The sequence below is a fragment of the Pezoporus wallicus genome, unplaced genomic scaffold, assembly GCF_028554395.1.
Source record: "Pezoporus wallicus isolate ANWC-B61680 ecotype Strahan unplaced genomic scaffold, APGP_CSIRO_Pwel_v1 contig_749, whole genome shotgun sequence".
Classification (NCBI taxonomy): domain Eukaryota; kingdom Metazoa; phylum Chordata; class Aves; order Psittaciformes; family Psittacidae; genus Pezoporus; species Pezoporus wallicus.
Genome location: NW_026641327.1, coordinates 3,854,448 through 3,875,248, shown reverse-complemented (window position 1 = coordinate 3,875,248; position 20,801 = coordinate 3,854,448). Strand labels below are relative to the sequence as shown.

General features: G+C 39.3%; 2 protein-coding genes across 10 annotated transcripts in view; one reads left to right on the top strand and one right to left on the bottom strand.

Moving 5' to 3' along the window:
- The window catches only part of LOC130606614 (poly(rC)-binding protein 3-like), a 499,829-nt gene extending 486,807 nt beyond the window's left edge, over positions 1-13,022 (top strand). For 4 of the 9 annotated variants that reach the window (XM_057423116.1, XM_057423114.1, XM_057423113.1 and 1 more), the window contains one exon: positions 635-1,175. In XM_057423116.1, coding sequence (XP_057279099.1) covers positions 635-983 — 349 coding nt within the window. In that variant the 3' untranslated portion in view covers positions 984-1,175. Of the gene's footprint in view, positions 1-634; positions 1,176-2,880; positions 3,332-12,113 lie in introns of those variants that run through there. The other 5 variants (XM_057423124.1, XM_057423125.1, XM_057423119.1 and 2 more) reach the window with 2 other exon arrangements.
- Positions 9,111-20,752, bottom strand: ZNF830 (zinc finger protein 830). The gene is made up of 10 exons (XM_057423126.1): positions 20,596-20,752; positions 20,398-20,497; positions 19,235-19,355; positions 18,719-18,752; positions 17,207-17,421; positions 16,762-16,852; positions 16,028-16,091; positions 13,028-13,108; positions 11,610-11,686; positions 9,111-9,763 (listed from the first exon to the last, which is right to left on the bottom strand). The coding sequence occupies exons 1-10, from the start codon at positions 20,715-20,717 to the stop codon at positions 9,580-9,582; spliced, it is 1,089 nt and encodes a 362-aa protein (XP_057279109.1). The 5' UTR covers positions 20,718-20,752; the 3' UTR covers positions 9,111-9,579.
- Between the last annotated feature and the right edge of the window lie 49 nt (positions 20,753-20,801).

The following is a 20,801-nucleotide window of genomic DNA, read 5'->3' as shown; positions in this document are numbered from 1 at the left end:
ACCTTTGATTCTCTAAAAAGCAACCAAAACCTCATGCCTTAGATGAAAGCAGCAAATCATTGCTCAGTCTCCTCTCATCCTAACAAAATGACAAAGGGTTCTATTTATGTCCCAAAATTGACAAATTGGACAAATTGCCAACCGCCCCCGTGTCCCCCTGTCAAAAACACAGTAATTGCAAAAAGCAAAATTCACCCTATCAGTGCTGGGGAGTAAACTCCATAGTTATTTTAAGTTTTGTTTTTTCCATCTTTTTGCCATTTCCCCGCATTCCTTAATTTCTTTTCTCATCTGTAAAACGAACTAGCAACCCCCCCCCCCCCCTTTTTGTTTATTGAAAGAACTTTAGAGTCTCAGTAATGTTTTCACCACCGAATCATGAAAAACCCTTTTGTTATTTCTCTTCTTTAACACATAACATGTTCCTCCTTTGACCCTCATTTTCCCTTTTTTTCTCTCTCTCCCTCCTCTCCCTCCCACTCGTCTGTCTCCCCTCGCCCACCGATCTAATCCTGCCCTTACGTGGTTGCTGTCCCTCCATCCCTTCCTCCTCCTCCTCCTCCTCCTGGCCCCCCCCCCGACCCTGGCTGGACCCTCCCAACCTGTTTGTTCCTCTTCCTCTCTTCGTTTGCAGCTTAGAGATGGCTAAAGTCAGCACCCAGACCGCTTCCGTCACGACCCCTGTTGACCTCAACATGAACCTCTCTCAGTCTGCCACCCCTACCTCCACCCCCACCTCCATGGCCGTGCTGGCGGCCGCCTCCGCCGTTACCGTCAGTACCCCCCCTCCCCTACCAACTCTGCCAACCACCCACTATGCCGTTCCTGTCTCCAGTCTGCTTGGCATGAAAACTGTCCCACTCCTGGCACTAAATGCCGCGGCCGCCGCGGGGGCCACGGGGAGTTTGTCCGCTTACACTGCCAAAATTCCTTCGACGAGCGGGGTTAAGAAATCTGACCGCCAGAAGTTTGCTCCATATTGAAGGGATGAGACACAAATGCAAGCTTTGCCAGCTCTGCCAAGAGTCTGTGGTAGATCCTAGTTGTCAAGGAAACAATACGGCATCTTTTTAGTTTCTGTTAAATTGCTAGTGTTAACTGTTGCCGGCTCAAGTCGTCTTCCACTCTCCATAACGACTTAACACCCAGGCACCACCTAACAACTAGTTCCAACAGCAGGCAGGCGCTAGCCTCCGGCCTCTCCCCGGCAGCCTGGGTCCGTCCCTCTGATACCCTAGCAAGGAGAAACCTGGGAAGAAAGGAAACACATGAATGAGGCCAAATTGTGGCAGCCAGGTCCTGCTCCAGCAAACTGCCTGGCACATCAAAACGCTCACACCCATTTGAAGCTGATCCCTCCAACTGCAAAACAATTTCCTATGCCAAATTGGCATCTGGATGAATCCCTCTGTGGCTAGGGATTCCTAAAACTCTGGCAATTCTGATGACTGCTAGCACTCCAAAATCCCACGTGAAGTGCAGGCCCCCTCGGTCATCCTGCTGCTTTCCACAGGCCTGAAGACTCCCCTGCCATGACACCAGCCTGCAAGCAGGAGGCTGGGTTTAGAAAGTACCCAACATCAGGGACTTCTGCTTTCTGGTCTGAGGAAAACTGCTGAATTAAAATAACTGTAAGACAAGAGGGGGAACACAGCAGGCACCTGCACCGTTGCACTTCATTCTTTTGAAGTGTGTAACCATTTTTCTCTAGCTTGCAAAAATGTAAATTTAAGAACTCTCTTTTGTGGGGAGAAAGCAGGCTCCTCCTTTTGCACTTTTTTACTTGTATATATACACACTGACAAAGTACTTATTTCTCTAAGTACTTACTAGTAGGTACGAATCAGACATGCATGAGCGCTATCCTGATACCCCTCCTGCATATATTTTGCGCAGCCAAAATGACCATTGTGTTTGTTAGGTTTCTGTACAAAATACATCACTGTTTAACTTGCCACTAATCATGCAATTGGGTTGTACTGTAATGACAAATTAAATCTAGTGCTTATCAAAGGACATTCAAAGGCTGCTGCCTGTGCAGGTACCATCCCTTTAATGAGAATTAATAATTAGTTCAGATTAACTAAAACCAGAAGAGAGGCAGGTGATGCAATGGCTGGTTGCTAGCTGCTGGAACTAGTTTTTAACTGCATTTTCTGTTTGTCCATCCACCTTCTTTTTAATTTCTGTTGCATAACTCAGTAATGCAATATTGTTTTCCTCACCACTTCCAAATCCAGAATCCCATTAGCCCGCTATGTTCATCCACTTTGCACTCCTTGGACACAAAGCTTTAACAATTGAACTGTATTCAGTGCATTTTAATATAAACTAAAAACACAATGCAAATGCAATACTTTTAAAAACATGGTATTTCAAAGTGTGTGATGATTATTGTATAGGGCTAAGTACTATCTCAGTATTTTGTGTCTGTATTCTGTGGGCTTTTCTTCACCTTAGTACCTTTGCACTAAGTTTTGTCACTGTAACCATTTGTAGAACCGCCGTTGTTACAGTTTGCACTTATCCAAATGGGGGTTTTGGTTGGTTTTGTTGGTTTGGTTTTTCTTTTCTTTTGGGCTTTTTTTGGTTTGGTTTGTATATACTGAAGGAACAACTGGAAATAATGTCAAGGTACCTCAGCTACTTAAAAGCTCTAAAAAACTGCTGTAAAATTGTTCTGGACTACTGTAACTGTTTAAATAACTGACGTTTAAAGAACTCAAACCACCAAGCTCTGTGTGAGAGAACTTGCCTACACTGAAATGCTGTTCTATGCTGGTTGTACTCAAGTGTTATTTTTTAATAGTGAGAAGATTTTTTTTTCTGCCCTTTTTTTTTTTTCTTTTTCTTTTCCTTATTTTTGTTCCTACATTTTAGGCTGTCATCAGAAGTTACTGGCCTGGGGGCTCTGTAATGTATCTCATCATGCCCTAGTGCATTAGCCACCAGACAGGACTTTTCCAAAGCCCCATGAGACAATGCTTTCTATGGACTAATCTACAGAGGAGTTTCTGCCATTTCTAACTTTCTTATTATTCTGAGACATCACAAGAAAACACCTTAAGCAACTGTGCTTCCTAACTCTTGTGTTGCTTTCATAACTGTTCCAGTTTTAACACTTGTGGCTCATAACATAAAGCAAAGAAGAGTTATTTTTGGGCGTTAATTTTCATTGATGTTCATGCTTTGGCTAATCTGTATAAAAGCATGGGCCATTAGTGTTCTAAACCACTGTATTCTTCAGCTAGAGACTCAACAGTAAATTAAATGAGACGTTTTTATAAATAAATCTTTTTCCTGATTTAAAAAAAAAAGAAAAAAAAAAAAGAGACGTGGTAGCTTTGTGCATACAACTGTTGTGTTGTTTAAACTTTGTTCTTTGTAACCAAGTTGCTAATTTGTCATTTGAGAAACACTATTTTATGGATTGTCAATCTAAGAACATAGACAAATTGCTTGTTTTCATTAATGATTAAAGGTTTCATATCATCACACTTAAGGTCCCAGTGCTCATTGGGAAAGAGTGTAACAACTGTGCAATACTGGCAGCATTAGAAAGGACATTAGCCCATTGTCAGGGATGAGGAGTCTTTCTTTTCACAATTAGATGGAGCCAGATCGTGTAATTAGTAGAGAAAGTAATATTTCTGCAAAACATTATTGTTTTTTTTTAACAGTGTCGCTCTTGGAGAACTTACCACACTGCATAGAAAAGACAGAATTTGGTTTCTTGCTACTAGAAGCCACTGGTTTTGCTCTCTCATGTTTTCTTTCCCATATTGATTTATAGATCAGATGCTGGGGAAGGAAAAAACAAACCCAAAGGAACAAGCTTGAGTACTCAGCAGATCATTACTAAGACCTTTTATGTTTTCCCATTCCCAGCATCACTGTGCAGTGACTGTGCAGCCTTCTAGACAGCTCCTTTGACCCCGCAGGAACTAGCAGCTGGGAGGAGCATGACAATTTGCATTACAAAGGGAGAACGCAGAGCTGGCTCAGTGAAGTGCCTCATCCTGCCCAGACACCCAGCTTGATCCATTCAGCGCCTCCTCTGGCTCTGCTGCAGCACTGCAGTTACAGCGTATTGAGCACAGCCTCAATCTAGCTCTTCAAACCCAAGAGAAAAGGGCTGGCCCCGGGCTGCATACAGCACTTCTGGCTGCACTCTGGCCACCTCTCCTTTTAGGGCATTGGCAGATGTCCTGGGTTCAGCAGTAGCAGTCATGTTTCTCCTCCTTGGTAGCTGGTGCAGTGCAGTGTTTTGGCTTTGGTCTGAGAACATGACTGGGTTGAAACCACGACATTAGTACTTTCACATTACTGCTTTATCCTCATGAGAAAGCAAAGGTTTTGGCAGTGCAAGCAAGTAGCATCCTTAATAATGTGAGCCTAATTCTACAATCTCTGTTCCTACTCTACTAAGGTCTATACTTGTCTCTAGGTATTTAGCTTGGGGTCCTGGTTCCCCTCACTGCCCCAGCTGAGTACCTGTGGGGCATATCATTATATTTTCCATGGACTCTAGTGTACTGAGAGCTCCTGTGTATCTGGGTCTAGAGTATAAGCCTGGAACTGAAATATGACCAGGATGTGCATACAGACTTGGAAATCTGTAGACATCAAGTTTTTCAATACAAATGCAACCACAGAGCAACTCTTGATAATAAAGGCTGCCAGGGAAGATTACAGAATGCCTTATTGATCCCAGCACTCAGGAAGCCTTACCCAGGTTGGAAGAACTATAGGCTGTGTGCTGACCTTGATAAAATTCTGTGTTGTGATTACTTAAGATATATTACTTAAAACATATTTAACTGCTTCCTCTTGAAAGGAGAGCTGAAGCTGCTTTCACAGCAGCGACCTCCATACTCTACATTTCCTCAACACATACTCTTCATTTCCTCATCAGCAAAAGCTATTTCTCTGGCTAGCCTGGCTAGTGTGAATGAACAAAAAAAAGGAGAACATTGCAGCTCAACACTAAGTAGGTCAAGGCTCTGCTCTACAGTAACACTGCTAGGCAAAGGGCAGCAGCAGCTCTGTTGTGTATAGCATCTTTCATATAAGTAATTCCCACGTGCCTTGCAGAATTGGCTAGAAAATACTGAGACTTAAACAAATGAGCGCAGGAGCATGTTTGTGTGTGGAATGAGGAGAGGTAAAATACAGACACAAGGAAAAAGGAAAGAAAAAAGTCTTTCGAGAGGGCTCTTGCAAAAAATGCAGGCAGAAATGTGATTTAAATCTAGGCTAGTTAAGGATTCATTTTAATTGAATTATTTTAGTTGGAAGATATTTCTCAATAGCACGAAAAAGTTCCTGAATAGCTTTAATATACAAAGCAGGGAAACAAAACACAGGAAGGTGGATCTGAAGGGGGGGGGAGTAAAAAATGATATTATCCAATGTAGAAAACTGAACCACTTATGCTCAAAGGGAGATAAGAGGAAGCATGGACCCGATATGAAAAGGTCACTGCCCACACAACTGTGGGTTTCCAAATGAAAGAGAGCACAAATTCTGCAGCCTTTCATGTCATCAGAGTATCAGAGTTCTGGCAAACACCTCAAATGAGTTCAGGCAGCTCTGTTGTGATTCTCAAGTGAAAAAATAGAAAGCAGGAATGCTGGCTCAAACAGTCAACCAGAGCAAAACCAACCAGTCACATAACCTTGTCCATTGCTAATACACAGAGTGCTTTCTCAGACACAGCCAGAAGGCATCTATCAAGTTGCATATCTGTGTCAGTTAAGTCTCCTAGAAAGCTAACAGCATATATCTCACTGGTGCCATGAATGTAGGCACCTGGTAAGTGCCTCAGCCACGCTGGGCTGCGTGGGCAAGATGTTTCTGTGATGTTTCACAAGACAGTCTGAAAGCATAAGCTGAACTTTCCCTGTCCAAACTAGCCAGAAATGGAAGTGTCCCTGTTGTTTTCATTCTTAAATACCCAACAGCATGAAAACAAGAGTGCTTCTCTGGGAGGCGGAAGATCCAAATGTAATTTCCTCCATAGCTCTATCTCAGCTGAGTGTATTTCAGGACTATTTATGTATTTGGAACAGGACCTTCCCCTTCTCGGGCAAGTGCCATCATTATTCACCAAGTGAGTCACATATGCTCACTAATTCGGTCATTTTACAGTAGCACAGCTTCTACAGGAAAGACTGACATTATTAGGCTGCTCAACTAGATCATGGGAACTGTATGTTCAAAGGACAGCATAGAGAGGAGGGATTTGAATAGAGATCTCTTACATCCTCTGCAACTGTTGGAACTACCAATGACCCAAAGCATTAGTCCCTCTGCTGTATTTTCAGAAGGCAGACATGGTTTATAGATGTCTAAACAAGGGAATAGCTCACATTTCTTTTCCCACTTAACCGCCCAGGATAGTTCTAAGTGAAATAATGAACAGAAGATCAAATTAAAGCAGATACTGAAAAAATGCTTCACACCAGATCTCCTGGCTTAAGCACCACTTTCTAAGGATACAAGCACACACTGCCTTACCACTGAAGTGTACTTAACTCCTTGGCTCCAGCAAGGAACACAGTAATGCTGATTAAATCACTTTCTGCATCAGTGCATGTGTGCTGTCACTCCACAGACTGGCACATGTCACAAGACAGTAACTGAAAGGAAAGAAATGTCAAATTCATCTGATGGTACCTAATGAAAGGGAATTTCTGAAACATTTTATACTTGTGTTACAGTTTCTAATGACAGCTACAACATGATTCCTGTCGGCTGAATGTCTGAGTGCCTAGTCCAAGCTTTCTTGATTGTAAGAAAAAAGAAAGTATTAAGTGCTAAAAATATCTGAGTAATACAACTTTTCTCATTAGAGCTATTTCTAGCTCAGTATTTTTTAGATTAAAAAGATTTTTAAATGCAGAGAAATTAATTACAGTGGCATGTAATAAGCAAAGTGTCTTTCCTCAAATTGAATTTATTTGCAGGGGGACTGACCAAAGACAATGTTCTTTTTAACCAGTATTTGTAATTCTGAAGCAAGTTTAAATTGCATGCTTTATGCAGGAATGATGATCATGTTAACCAGTGAGAATATTGTTTTGTTTGTTGGTCTTTTGGTTTGGTTGGTTTAGGCTTTTGGACTCCTCTGTACCAAATACAGCCCTTTTCTACATTGTGACAGCAGAAGCTTACTTCTTCCATGGCAGGAGAGTTAGCACACAGTTTACCATTTGTGATTGACTGCACTTGCCACACAGCAGCTAACTATGAACAACTGGCAGCTGCATCTGTAGTTCGCTGCTCCCTGGAACCACTGTACATTGGAAATATATCAAACATACACACACATTTTGACCCTAGAAGTCACCAGTTTAAAAACCACTGAGCTGGGGAATCACAACTATCTTCTGGTGGCATGAAATTCCACAGCTCTTAAATTTGCGCAATACTGTTATATCAATAAGTAAGTCTTCACCCTTAATTCTGATTCTTTATTATTCTGGGAGTCAGAGAATTAAAATATTATTCTCAATTCCAATTAAAACCTCATTTTTTAACAGTGGCTGTAGACAGAGTTAGTTATTAGCACTATTTTCATCTTTATTGTTTAGAACAGTATTCAAGAAAGTTAAGAAGGTAGAAATTAAGGAAGTACATACTATTTAAAAGCAACTACTTGCTCTGGTTAGTCATCCAGCTGAACAGCTCATCAGAAGGTCACAAAATTGTTTCCCAAAACTGACTGCAGACTTAAAATATAAATTAATTATGCCTCTGTTTCTGTAAGAAACAAGAGAGAATTTAACCTTGCTAAATCAGCCTGACTACTGAGTAATGTTGGGATTGATTCCTTCTTCTCCCTTACAACCATGCTATTTTCATTGCCAAAAAGCAGGATCATTTCCTGCCTTCTCGACACAACAGCACATGTACAATCAATGGTTATGCAGGACACAGCTATCAAAGTCACTCCATCTCCTTCACAAAGCTCTCCAAAAGCTTTGTTTAAAGTGCTGAAGAAATGTACAGTTGTATGCAATAAGCTGTATAAAACTTTTACACTACACTATTTGTGGAGCTATGAGATTCCTTCAAGGAAAAAAGCACCCACTCCTAAAAAAGCAACTACCAAGAGCAACCAATGGTGTCAGTTGCTTCCTCAACAATACAGACACCCACTGGCTTGTTCATCGTCTTTACTCTTTCAACAGAAGTTATGCAAGGATAACAAATAGAGTGATGAGTGATCTGGTATTTACTCCTGCCATCTATTCCTAATTATTAAAACAATGGGCTGTACTGGTTTGAATTTTAATGCATGAGCTCCCTGCACTATAACTAAACTCACTGCCTTTAGCTTCTTGCCACTAGAGATCTCTAAAGAAATACTGAACTAAACTACCTGACCTGTTTTACTGCTCAGTTCCTTTCCTATTTATCTGCTTGGTTAATAAACATCTTTGAGACAAGTATCTAGAATGCTGTCATAAGAAGAAAGCTTGTTTTCTCCCTTTAAAACATCACTCATTTTAAAACTAGAATCTTAAACAGAAAAAAATGTTAAGCTGCATCTTCACTCTACTTTTTGATAAAAATCAAACCATGTTTCTCCTATTTTTTCAAAATTTCAGCAAAATTGAAATATTTCAAGATTTGCAAAAGTAAAAAATATGCATCATTAAAAAAAAGACACTTACCGAAGCTCAAGGTAGTTACTTTCAATCTCCCAGTCTCTCAAGTTTTTTGGTTCTTGATTTTACATCATCTGTGTTTATCAGAACAGAAATCATTTTTAGATGCTCCCCTTGCCTAAGATAACATCTTAAGAAAATTTCCAGTATTTAGAGCTACATAAATTTTACCTTATTAGTTTCCAGTGCAGCACCTTCCCTTCTGGCATTTTGTTGCCCTTTCATTTAGTTATGCAAATATATCACCATGGGTTTTCATTCCTCTGGTTCAAGAAATGTCAGGTGTGCTGCACTATGGCTACACTGAACAAAACAACACTCTATAAGGAAAAATATACATCACTGCCTATGGCACATTAGAATATATACTGTGGAGAAGCTGTAGCTCAATGTTTCTGAGCTTGGTCCTTAAACAAACAGAGAAACTGTAACAGATCCTGAAAAATATTTATGTGTTTTATTGGGAGCTGGGGCAATGGACAGAAGAGCACTTAAAATTTTAAGATAACATAAATGCATACTAATTTCCTTTCTCTAAGCCCCCAACCTGGGAAAACTACATACACTATTGCAAGTCCTTCTGTACAAAATTACTAGATATACCTAATGCTTTCAAAACCTTACGATTCTTCAGTTACTTATTAATCCCATTAAAATACCTCTGGAAGGGAACCAGTAATTGTAATAGGAAAGGTGCATTCTATATCGTAAAACATTTGCAATATACAGTTTTTACAGCAAGTACTATACCACTGGAGATCTACAAAGATGTTTTCTTTTTAATACACTTGGCTGTTTATCATCTCACAATCCTCTTTACTTAAATATTTAACAAAAGCATCTCACTTCTAACAATGGTAATACCATCACAGATGAAAATAATATCAACCATGTTGCAGAAATGCTACAACAAAGCCCCTTTCACCCGCCAGTCTTGAGACAGCAAATCCTGCAACTCTTCTTCATCTTCGCTACCAATAGCCTCATCCTCTTTCTCTTGTGTTGCTTTTAATCTCATGGCCTCCTTTAATTTCTCCTTCATCAGATCCTGGCGGTTACGCAAAAGCTCAACACGGCGATAACATTCACTGTTGAAAAGTAAACCATCTATTAACACTTGTGGCCTTTCCATGTTAATTACACTTTCTATAGTGCTCCTCTTAACTTGGATAAAAAAAGCTCCACAGCTCCCCATCAATTGAAAAATAAGCTTTCAATGTGCTACTGCATCATCTCTGTTTTAATCTAGTGGAAACAGACCAAAGGAGAGGAGAGGTGTCGTAAATTCTCTAGCAAAGAGATTTAATCCAAATATTTAACAACTGCAATGCCATCACAAATCGTTTTTGAAAAAGCACAGAACCAACATCCACTTCCACACAAGGAAAGACACCATTCTTTGCTCCACCTCTGGTTCTCATGTATAGTAGAAAGGGAAGATACCAATTTGCTATCAATTCTGGTAACTTAGTGGTAGCATCTCTGAAATAATAAAGCAGCACAAGTATTCAGATTCTTGATCTGCTTATGGTGTTCTGTAACAGAACATTTTAAGTAAATGCAATCCACAACTTTCAGTTTTCATTTACTTAAAAAAGTTCTGTCTTGAAATATGTTTTCTAACAAGTATTCTAACCACTTTAATAATTTTTTTTATTAAAAATACCAAGTAGTAGTAGCTTTTTAAATACATCTTTGCCTCTTTTCATTACTATTTGGTAGGAAGAGTCAACAAGATTATTATCTGGATGCTGTGCTCCCTTGCATATCTACAATACAATTACTGACAGGCACTCACAGCTGAAGGAAAACATAAATGTCACTGAATTTCATTTTGAATTTAATTCAGAATAGCCTGCATTTAAATATACTCAGAAAACAAAGATAAAAGTCTCTAAAAATCTATTTGGAACTTTGAGGAAAAATAATTATGGTAACAAACTTGAAATTCTCTAGAGATTTCTGAATTTGGTTCTACATACAATAACATCCTAAACTACTGGGAATAATGCTGGGAATGCTCAAAGACAGCCAGGGTTAGCTCAAGCCCTCCCCCATGAACACTGTTAAAAGACATTCCTATACTACTAAAAGTTCAGTTTGAACCCAACGGTATTATTATATGCTGATTATCTGTAGCATGTAAATCCATCCAGATGGTTTAAGTGTTGCTTTAATTTTTAGTGTCTTCTTTTTGTTGCAAGTTCATTAAAATCAGAATTCATCTTTTTAATCACTACCACTGCCATAATCACTGTTGATCAACATGCCAAACTACATGATGATAGTAACAATCTGTTCCACTAAGCTGTATTTCAGTTACTGCGAGTTTAAATTCATGCTTATCCCACCCCTACGCCTACCATTTCAACAAAAAAAAACCAAAAACCAACAAACACTTCTTGTAATGAAGTGCATCATTCAACAAAATCTTTTAAGTAAGTAAACTTTCATTAGAAACATGGAGTTTTCACGGAACAGCACATTTTCGGTACAGCAAATGGATGGTCGAAACAAACCCATCAAAATTTTAATTGCAGTGCAATTGTTTTTTAAAAGTATTCACATAAATTCTACATCAGTCAGAATTCAGAGAGAAATACAAATTATAGTATTTTACACGGGTGAGGGGGAGAGTTTGTTCAAAGAATTTGCCTGCTATTACTTTATTTGCCTACACCTGCTTGCTGTACTGTCAGTGATTCCAGGGCGCTCTCTCTGTGCAAATCATTATGTAACTTTGCAACAAAATTAATTTTTTTATTAGGTATCATTCTGCAATTTGAGGCAGTCTTTGTCCTTTGAATATTTAAGTAATTAATGAAAGGCAGCATCACAGAAGATTAAAAGTGAAAATGTTTTTATCACTCTAGTCACATAGTGATCCATTGCTGCTGGAGAACAGAAAGTTTGAGGAAAAATTGATCTACTTACATCTGCTCGTCAATTTCTTCAATCTGACGATCTAGTCGTCCCTCCTCATCCTCTTCCGCCACTATTGCTTCCGAAATCTAAACCAGAAAAACATTAAGAAAATTCACCGTCATCCTGAATTCCACTGTTGTTTCTTTTAGATGTCTGTGTCTTCCCCTTCTCCCCTCTACCTCAAGTCACTGTCAATCTCCTACATGTATACTCCCACCTTAACAAAAGACTGTGGAGGCAACTACAGAAAAAAAATTATCTAGTTTAATTTGAAATGGAAATGTTTTTTCTTAAAACTAGAAGTGGTTTGGCTGCTTTGGGGTTAATCTTTTGATTTTTTCAATACACTAAGATTTGAAACTCACATAAAAAAAACTGCAAGCATCCAAAATCTGAGGTTGAAACAGGAGTTAAATCCCAATGCTCGGGACTTGATTACACATGATTATTGGAAGTATTGGTTAAATATTCACACTAGATCCCAAAGTGTTTCTAACCTGTTATTTCTTTCAGCATATACTTTCTCAAATCTGAATGTCTGGGAGATGCTATGCAATCAATGGTCCACGCATAACTGAGAAGATTCCTTCTAAGCTGAAGAATTATCTGAATGGCTAATGCTAGCAAAATGTATCCACCATTGCTTTTGTATGAACATTCGCTCTGTTTATAGTGCTGACCGCTTTAAAATGAGCAATGGTAAGGTTTTTACACCACTTTTCTTAGCAGTTGACATATGAGCAGTTATTTACAATTAAAACTAAAAAAATCAGCAAATACTCTAGAGGAAGATTGAGAACACCAGATATATCTTTAGTGGCAGTTTTATATTGTACAGAAGGGCAGATAAAAAACTGCTCTGGGAAGACTTTACATGCAATGCTGAGCAGTAAAAAATACAACGGAAAAAGGTACAGAAAATCTGTGGCCGATTTGTGTCTCACACAAAATCTTTTGTCACTTACCCAAGTTTTGGGTTCCTTTCCAGTATATTAAAATGAACCATAAACCCCAGGTTACCTACACTTTATAGATCCTTTCTCAAAAAGCCAAATGGGTGGTGTTTTGTTCTCTGTTTTTCAAGGTTAAAATATGAATATTTTACATCTGAAAAAGAGCCCACAGTTATGTCCTGTTTGGATACAGGACACTGATCTGAGTTATATGCTATCTTATCTAAACACAATTTAACAAATGTAACTAGATACGGATGACTGGGTCCTGATCAAAAGTTTTTTCAATTTAATTTCCCGTAAGTAGAAAACATAAGGAATCCTTTGCTCATTTATAAAGTGCATTTAACCATACACTGCATTGCAACAGCTGATAAATGCAGATGTCAGTCATTCTGCAGAGCTGCATGAAACTGTTGTTTTCCTTATTGTGTATAGTATTTAGAATCAATAAAAATAGATTCCATTACTTACTGTGTTGACCTGTCGCATTGCCTTTTGAAATTCATCCCATTCTTTGTCCATCTGATCCTTTGGAGCATCAACTTTTCGCACCTAAGAACATGAAACAGGCTTATTAATTTACGTCTAGTGACCCTTTGGGGCACTGTAAAACACCTGGAGAAACAGGAAAAATAGTGCCATGTTCTCAGTAAAGTCTGGTCGACATACTTCAGTTCAAGTAATGTATATGAACAAGAGTGCAGTCACACAATGGTTTTGAAGGAAAAATTTGACTGTACTCCTGGATTAAAGTTAACATCTTTGGGTGCAGCATTAAAGAATTGTTGACTAAGAATGGATGGTGTGGAATGTCTGCAGTGACAAAAGTGACAAAGTCTATTAATTTGATGATCTGTTACTTCACTATGTCAGGCAATAACTTTTAAGTTCTTCTGTAAACTACCTGTTGAGGTATATCTAGTAGACATCTCACAAGCCAAAAAAAGCAGTGAATTATTTGGCTTTGGCACAACATAAAATGTAAAATGATTCAGTCGCTAGTCTGACTGATGTTAGACAGTCTGGCAGTATTTGAAATCTAGTCTGATTTTGTGGGCTAACAGAAGAAATAGTACAGCTACATACCAATTTTTAGGATATGCAAAGCTTTTGTGGTAGATAAATTACTAATACAAGATGACTGAAGAAGTAATAGCTGTAAGAATTTGTTTAAGATCTACAACTAAGGTAATCAAAACCAGATTGTGCTTTTAGTACAAGCAAATAAATAAAATAACCTGACTGTGTAACCAAAACTTCCACAATTCAAGACTGGGAAGATGTGGCATAAAACGTGTATTAGATGACAGATTATGCCTGGCTCTGGACCGGGTAGAAATCCTATAGCTAGGAGGACAAAGCAGTTTGAACAGAATAATTCATGGCACCACTTTTTTGCATTAGTTTTCTTTTTCTTTTATTCATTCCTCTCATTTGGTAACACACAGATCATCATCATGATGACAGTTTGGTATGTTTTGTTCCTGAATGATTATACAAAATTCAGTAGCATGAATTAAGTTTATAGAATAAATTAGACGCTTCCAAGCAAACTAGAACTGAGAATTAATAGTCATCATTTCATTTTTCCGTTTTGTGATTATTTCTATCATATGTGTATGTACTGTGTTATTACGCATTGTGGTTGTCTTTTGTAATTCATAATTATTTGTATTTCTTACAATAAATTTAAACACTAAAGATACTATTTTTTCCTTGAAATATTTATCTAATCCAGAATTTATAGGCTTTATAAATCCCTCATGTGAAGAACCAACATTTTTCAGGCCCACAATCTCCCTTCCAAGTGCTCACTGTTAATTCTGAAAATAATTATTTTGTGTATGATTCTAACACAGGATCACTGCAGCCATCTTAATATAAGCAATGTCACAAACATTTTCCTTCCCCTGCATACTACCTAAACTTAGAAAGGGATGATTAAGAGCAGTACCTGCAAGCAAGTCCAGGAAAAGCTTATGTATCCACTTGTAAATTTATCAGCTGAGGTGATAACCAGAACAAAGATCACTAAAGCAGTGTCCTCCCAGCTATAAGCAGATTTTCCTTTGCCTGCTGTGCATTCCCATCCTGTACAAGCTTCCTAATTCATGGTATTCAAACTATTTGTAAAATCTAACAATCCAATTAGTCATATGCAAAAAAGTGTAGCTTTTTCAGCTACATATTTCAATATTCAAAATGTTGTTATTCAAAGCTATTCACATATGCCAATGTGTGGGCCTTAGTGGTGCCAAAAGAATCTTGCCAGAGCAAGTAAGAGACACCTAAGCTTGTTACTGGGACAGTGGGACTAAGAAGCATTATTTGGAATGTCTCCAAATCAGAAATAATGGCTCAACTTCGCAATCCAATTTAAATACACATCAGACAGTGTGAACAAAAATGGAATACTGAAGGAAAATAAGAAAGACTGTGAGCCTACAACACTAGTATTTTAATAAAGCAAGCAGGAAAGCCAGCAAATACTTACAAACAAACCCAAAAAAAAGTTTGTATTTCAAAATACCAGTGTTTATTTTGCTCACTGTTTGGTACTGTGCAAGCTGAAGTAATATATGAATGATTTTGATCAAAATGTTAAGATTTTTAGTAGTGGGGCTGTTCTGAGAAACATACTGAATGTCCACATTTCTTTCCATAGCATCAAAAAAGCCCATAGTGGTAAAAGACAAGAGGGAAGAAGACAAAATTCACTGCTATAGTATGTCAGTACAAGAGATTACAGTGTACTTCACAGTCTAGCTATTTTCATTCTAAAAGGATGTTTAGTATCAGTCACATAGTAACTCAAAACACTTTTCAATAGGATCTCTCAAAGGAGATTACAGAACTATTTTTATATCCTCAATTCTGAAGCAGAATTGTAGGTACAAATTAGTTGAAATGCTTTTCCTGGGATGACTCAAAGAAATTAAAGTAACAGATGGATTGTGCAAATCTCAGTCCAGCATTTTAACCAACAAATAACATTTCCTTGGTTTTAAGAGCCACAAATAAAAAATCGCCATTAAGTCAAAAATTATTTAATAAGCTCTTCCTTCCTGCCTCTGTCCCTTTTCATATTTTCTAGTTCAGAATGAATCATTCAAACCTGTGCCAAGGGAAGTTTAGACTGGACATCAGGAAGCATTTCTTTATTAAAAGGGCGGTCAAACAGTGGAACAGGCTTCCTAGAGAGTGGTCGATGCCCCAAGCCTGTCAGTGTTTAAGAGGCATTTGGACAATCCCCTTAATAATATGCTTCAACTTTTTGTCAGACCTGAAGTGGTCAGGCCGTTGGACTAGATGATCATTCCAAATGAAATAGTCTATTCTACTCTAAATAGTTCGGTTATTTTCTTATATTCTGGTACTACTAATTATCGGGAAAAGCATCCTTTACTACTCTGAAAATTACTACAACTGGCAGAAATAAACCCAGCAGCATAAAAGGAGCAGATCACTTACTTTTGCATCCACTTCCGGATCATCAAAGAAACCTTCTGGCAAAGCTTCAGCAGTGTTTTCTTTCCTGAAATGTTTGATCACTATTATTCCAAGTTCACACTGTACAACCTGCTTTACTGTAGAGTTAAAAATAGTCAAGAATAAAATATATGATCTTTTATATAAGCACCTAGAAATTGAACAAGTTTCTTACATCCTGAGTTTTACCTACAACCATCAAATCTTGTTTCAGTTTGGTCCTACCTAACTTGCAAGGAACTGCACAAACAGGTTTAAATCTCACTGTCAAAACAAGAGCTTAAGCTTAAATCCTACACTATTCTTTCCATTGTGCTGAGCACCCAAACCTTTTAACAGCAGTCTCTCTTCTAAAAGCCTAAACCACTGTCTAAAAAAGTGCTCAAGTGAGCACTGAACCATTACTGCAGAACAAAGAAATTATTTTTTTAAAACAGTTGAAAGCAGTTGTTGACATTGAGCTTCCAAGGTACCACATATTAAAATCTGTAAATAAGAGATGTCTAACAGACACTATGTGGCATTACTTCATCTCTTATCGTGCCCCTAGGATGCCAAATACCTGTCTGAAATGATGCTGTAGGCTGACATATATACACACTACTCTGAACACAAGTTAACAATATGACAGATTTCCAAGTGCTCACAGTCTGTATTTCCTTGAAGAATAATAGTGACAATTCCCAAATCTATCAATATTTCATTTGACTGCTTACCTTTCCACTACCTTCTCCTGTATCTCTGCTTTCTGTATGGATCCTGAATGGGAAAGTATAGGAGCAGCCGTAGTTTTGCTGTCAAAGAAGTCTGTAAGAAAGGACAGAAGCCTGTGAACAAGAAGAACAACTTTTCAAGCTTCTTTGTAAAATCCTGACTGGACAGGAATTTCAATTAATACCTTACTGAAGGGAAGAACAGCTAGATATATTTCAATATGACAGCCTCAAACAATTGGAACTTATAATCAATAAGCATGCCGAGAAAACACCACACAATAACAAACTAGCTAAGAATGTCCTTTCTCTACTTCCAGTATTACACACTCTAACAAGCCAATAGCAATAATTAGGAAAAATAAATGAACATCAGTTCATCATCTTTAAAATCAGTTAAAACACAGCTTCTCCTTACTGAATCACTTAGTGTATCAGTCAGCATTACCTGCAGGCAGTGCATTAGCTATTACTTCTTGAGTTGGAGGTGGAATTTCTGTTTTATGCATAACAGAAGATGTGCTTGCTTGATCTTTTTCCTCCTCTTCATCACCATCATCATCGTCATCGTAATTTCCTGACAATAAACTAGGACCTGGAGTCTTTGAAAGCTGTTTGCTTGCACTGTCTCGCTCTGTTTCATCAAAAAAATCTGCTGGTAGCCTAGCAAAGAACACACAAAGGTCTATTTCAAACTTCACAAAAATCAGTCACAGTCAGCACCTGAAGCCTATTCAATCTGTAAGCAATATGAACTTTAAAATACTGTGCAATACCCTGAACTGCACAGCTACTTATGTAACCACCCCCTGAAGGCAGAACATAATTGTTGTTTTCATGTGAAGTTCCCTAGTTAACCTAGCTCAGCTTAATTCTAAAACATGTTTCAGTTCCATTTCTGCATTTAAATATTCAGTATCAGAAACACTGACAAAAATATCCCATTACAAAGTGCATTTGGAAGAATGGCAGCTTAGGTAATTTTATCTCTGCATCCAAAGTTATCTGCATCAATGTACCAGCTGTGAACACAGTAAATACAAAATTCACAGCTCATACTAATGTCACGTACACCTCCATGAATCTTCATGTATAACACAACTACTTATTTTGGGTACCTGCTGCTGCCCAGAAGAGCCACACAGGCTCAGCAATAAGAAAACCCAGATTTGCTTAGCCAAACATTTTTCAAGGTTGTATTTTAAAATAACCATACTGATCAGTTTCATAATGAACAAACCTCTCAACTGTTAATTACGCACACACACTATTTCTACAAGGTAACAGCACATAGTATCTATGCAAGATATTTATCCTGTGAAGAAGTGTATAGGAGACCTGCAGACCTCGTGTGACATCTACCAACCCCACAAAAGATGTCCAAATACCGTCAGAAAATCTCTAGTGGCAGTAAGATGCTTAACCCAATCCCCTGAAATCAAATACAGTACTATAGTTGTGAGAGTTCAGCTGCAGGATATGCTTCTACATGAATTTTAAGTGACAAAAATATCAATAAAGATCCGATGATGATATTTGTTACTGGGTTTTGTGAATACCATTTAAACGTACCTTTAAATACACATTTCTCTTAATTTCAAAGTACCATCTCTTCTGCAGCATGCTTGCATTAGAGTGCATGCCACAATCTAGTTATTCTCATTCTAGCTGACTCCATAATACCACCACATATTTATTAATCCTTAGAAGTCTGACAGTAACAGTAAAAGAATTCCTGTTTTGTCAGAGACTCTAGAGTTCATACCACGATTTTCTCATCTGCACTGAGGAAGGTGATGCCATGTTCAGGAATACACACCCATGTTAGAAAATGCGCAAACTATCTGCTGATTATCTGCACCTTTAGCCTTGATTAAGAAGGAGAGATGAGGAAGAACAGGGTGAGAATGCAGCACTTGGTACAGTTACAAAAAACTCACATGTAGTAAGACCTACTTACCCAGATGTAGACGTATGCGGCTTTTGGTCTGTACCTGTGTAACGACCAAGAGTCACTTCTTACAATCCATGCTTTTAAAACAAATACCCCTCAGACAGACTCCTACTACAGCAGCAAGTTCGCAAAAGCATATTTTCATGGATTTCATATATTTACGTGTTTAGTAGGACCAAGGGAAAAAAAACCAAATCTTTCCTTTAGTATGAACGTTCATGCATGCTTTGAGGTGAACCAGAGGCTTTATCCCACTGAAAAAGAGTAACACCATTTCTGGGCAAGCACTTCAACTGTTTAACTTACACTGTTTATGATTCTGTTTGGAGCAGCCCACAGCTCCATAACCTAATTTATCACAATAACCCAGAAGAAAACTAGGTAATAAACTACCAAAAGTACAATTTTCTGACAGAGAAAGAGCAAGACACACTTCTTCCCTTTTAAAACCAACCCAAACCATTCAAGGTGTAAAATGGATGGATGCTTGCAAGGGGTAGATAAGTATTTTTCTCTCCTTACCTTTTACTCTTTTTAACTCTGTATCTTCTGTGTCAACAGTTTTTCTCTTGACGGGATGAGATGATGTGCTAGCAGCTGAACCAGCTGCTGTCTGCTTTGTGCCTTTTAATTCTGCAACTCTCTGTAACAAATACAAAATTTATAAAGCTTTCCTAGCAAGAACTTCTGGATTACAGCACTTTTAGAATAGTTTGTGAGAGTGAGCTAATATCCTTCTAGAACAAAATCACTGAAACAGACATCACAGATACCAAAACAGACCAACGTTTCTGTCAGCCTCCTGAAAGATTAAACATAGGGGCAGAGGAATTGCACTGTAGGCAACCGTAAGGCTGTACAAGTGAGAATGGAAAGACTAAGATCAGTGACATTTACAGCTGTAAGGAACTGGAGGAGAAAGCAGGAAGGCTGACCTTACACTACAGTCCTGGAATATTAAGTGGTTTAAAACTAAAACACAGCAGTAATACTAAAGACATGCCACCGTGCCTTGCCACAATGAACTACTCAAAATTCAAGCCATCAGCTAGGAACACTTCACTTCTTCTGGCCTTTTCCTCAGTATTTGCAAAGCTAAGTGCAATCTCTCAGTTTGCGCTAAGAAACAGTGGCAGAATTTAATACTATTTTGAAGTCAGATTTACGACTGCACCCAAGTTCCAAACTCCTGAAATTGTTTTACAAGTTATCTTTACTGCTAAATTATGAAGGGGAAAAAAAGAGTCTATTTTCTTAACCACGTGTGAGCTGTAACGTGACCGCAGGTAACACAGCAATCCCACGGAGCTTTCCTTTCCAAGCTGCAGACAAGTGACAGTTAAAAGCTGTCGCTAGCAGGCTTTATCTTAAGAGTTCGCGCCTTGAAACGCACGGGACGACTCTCTCAAGTGCTGGCCTTTTCCATCGGCTCGCAGGTTGTCAGAAAATAAACCAAGACAAAACAATCGGGCATGTTTTCCGCTGCTTTCTCCCGGCTGATGCCCAATTGCTATCAGCATACACCCCAAAAAGCAGCAAACCCCGACCCTCCGTAACGGCGGTGTAACCTCCCCATCCTTCCCCCTTCTGACCCGAAATCCGCCCTCCCCGACCAACGCGCAGCCAGGGCCGGCGGGTCACCGGCACCGCGGCCCAGCCCGGGCTGGAAGCCAGCAGCCGCTCACCTCACGGTGCTGCTTGCCCAGGACGTGTGTCTGCCACAGCAGCTCACTCTTCACGGGCGCGTTGCACAGCGTGCAGCTCAGGTGCCCCAGGCTGTTGTACGTGCCGGCCGCCGTTAAGGGAAGCAGGGCGCTGCAGCGCGGACCCCGGCCCCTCCCGCCGGCCTCCCCCTTCCTTCTACCCCCCTCAGCGAAGGATATTTGGCGAAGGGCGACTCGATCCGCTTCTTGCCCGCGTTCTGCCGCTGCTTCTCGCGCATGAGGCGCCGCAGCTCCTCCTGCCGCACCTGCTTCCGCCCCGGACCCACCCCGGCCGCCGCCATCTTCTCCCGGCGCCTAGAGTGACGATACGGTACCGCCCCCCCGGCGCAGACTGCGCGCGCCTGTGGGCGGGACTCAGGGCTGCG

Bases quoted from the DNA above. Each gene is read 5' to 3' on its own strand.
- ZNF830 (XM_057423126.1), bottom strand. From the start codon at position 20,717: ATGGCGGCGGCCGGGGTGGGTCCGGGGCGGAAGCAGGTGCGGCAGGAG. The intron at 11,687-13,027 runs GTAAGTAATGGA...TTTCTGGTTTAG, and splicing joins CAATGCGACAGGTCAACACA to ATTTCGGAAGCAATAGTGGC. The intron at 9,764-11,609 runs GTAAGTAGATCA...ACTTTTCAACAG, and splicing joins GAAGAAATTGACGAGCAGAT to TGAATGTTATCGCCGTGTTG.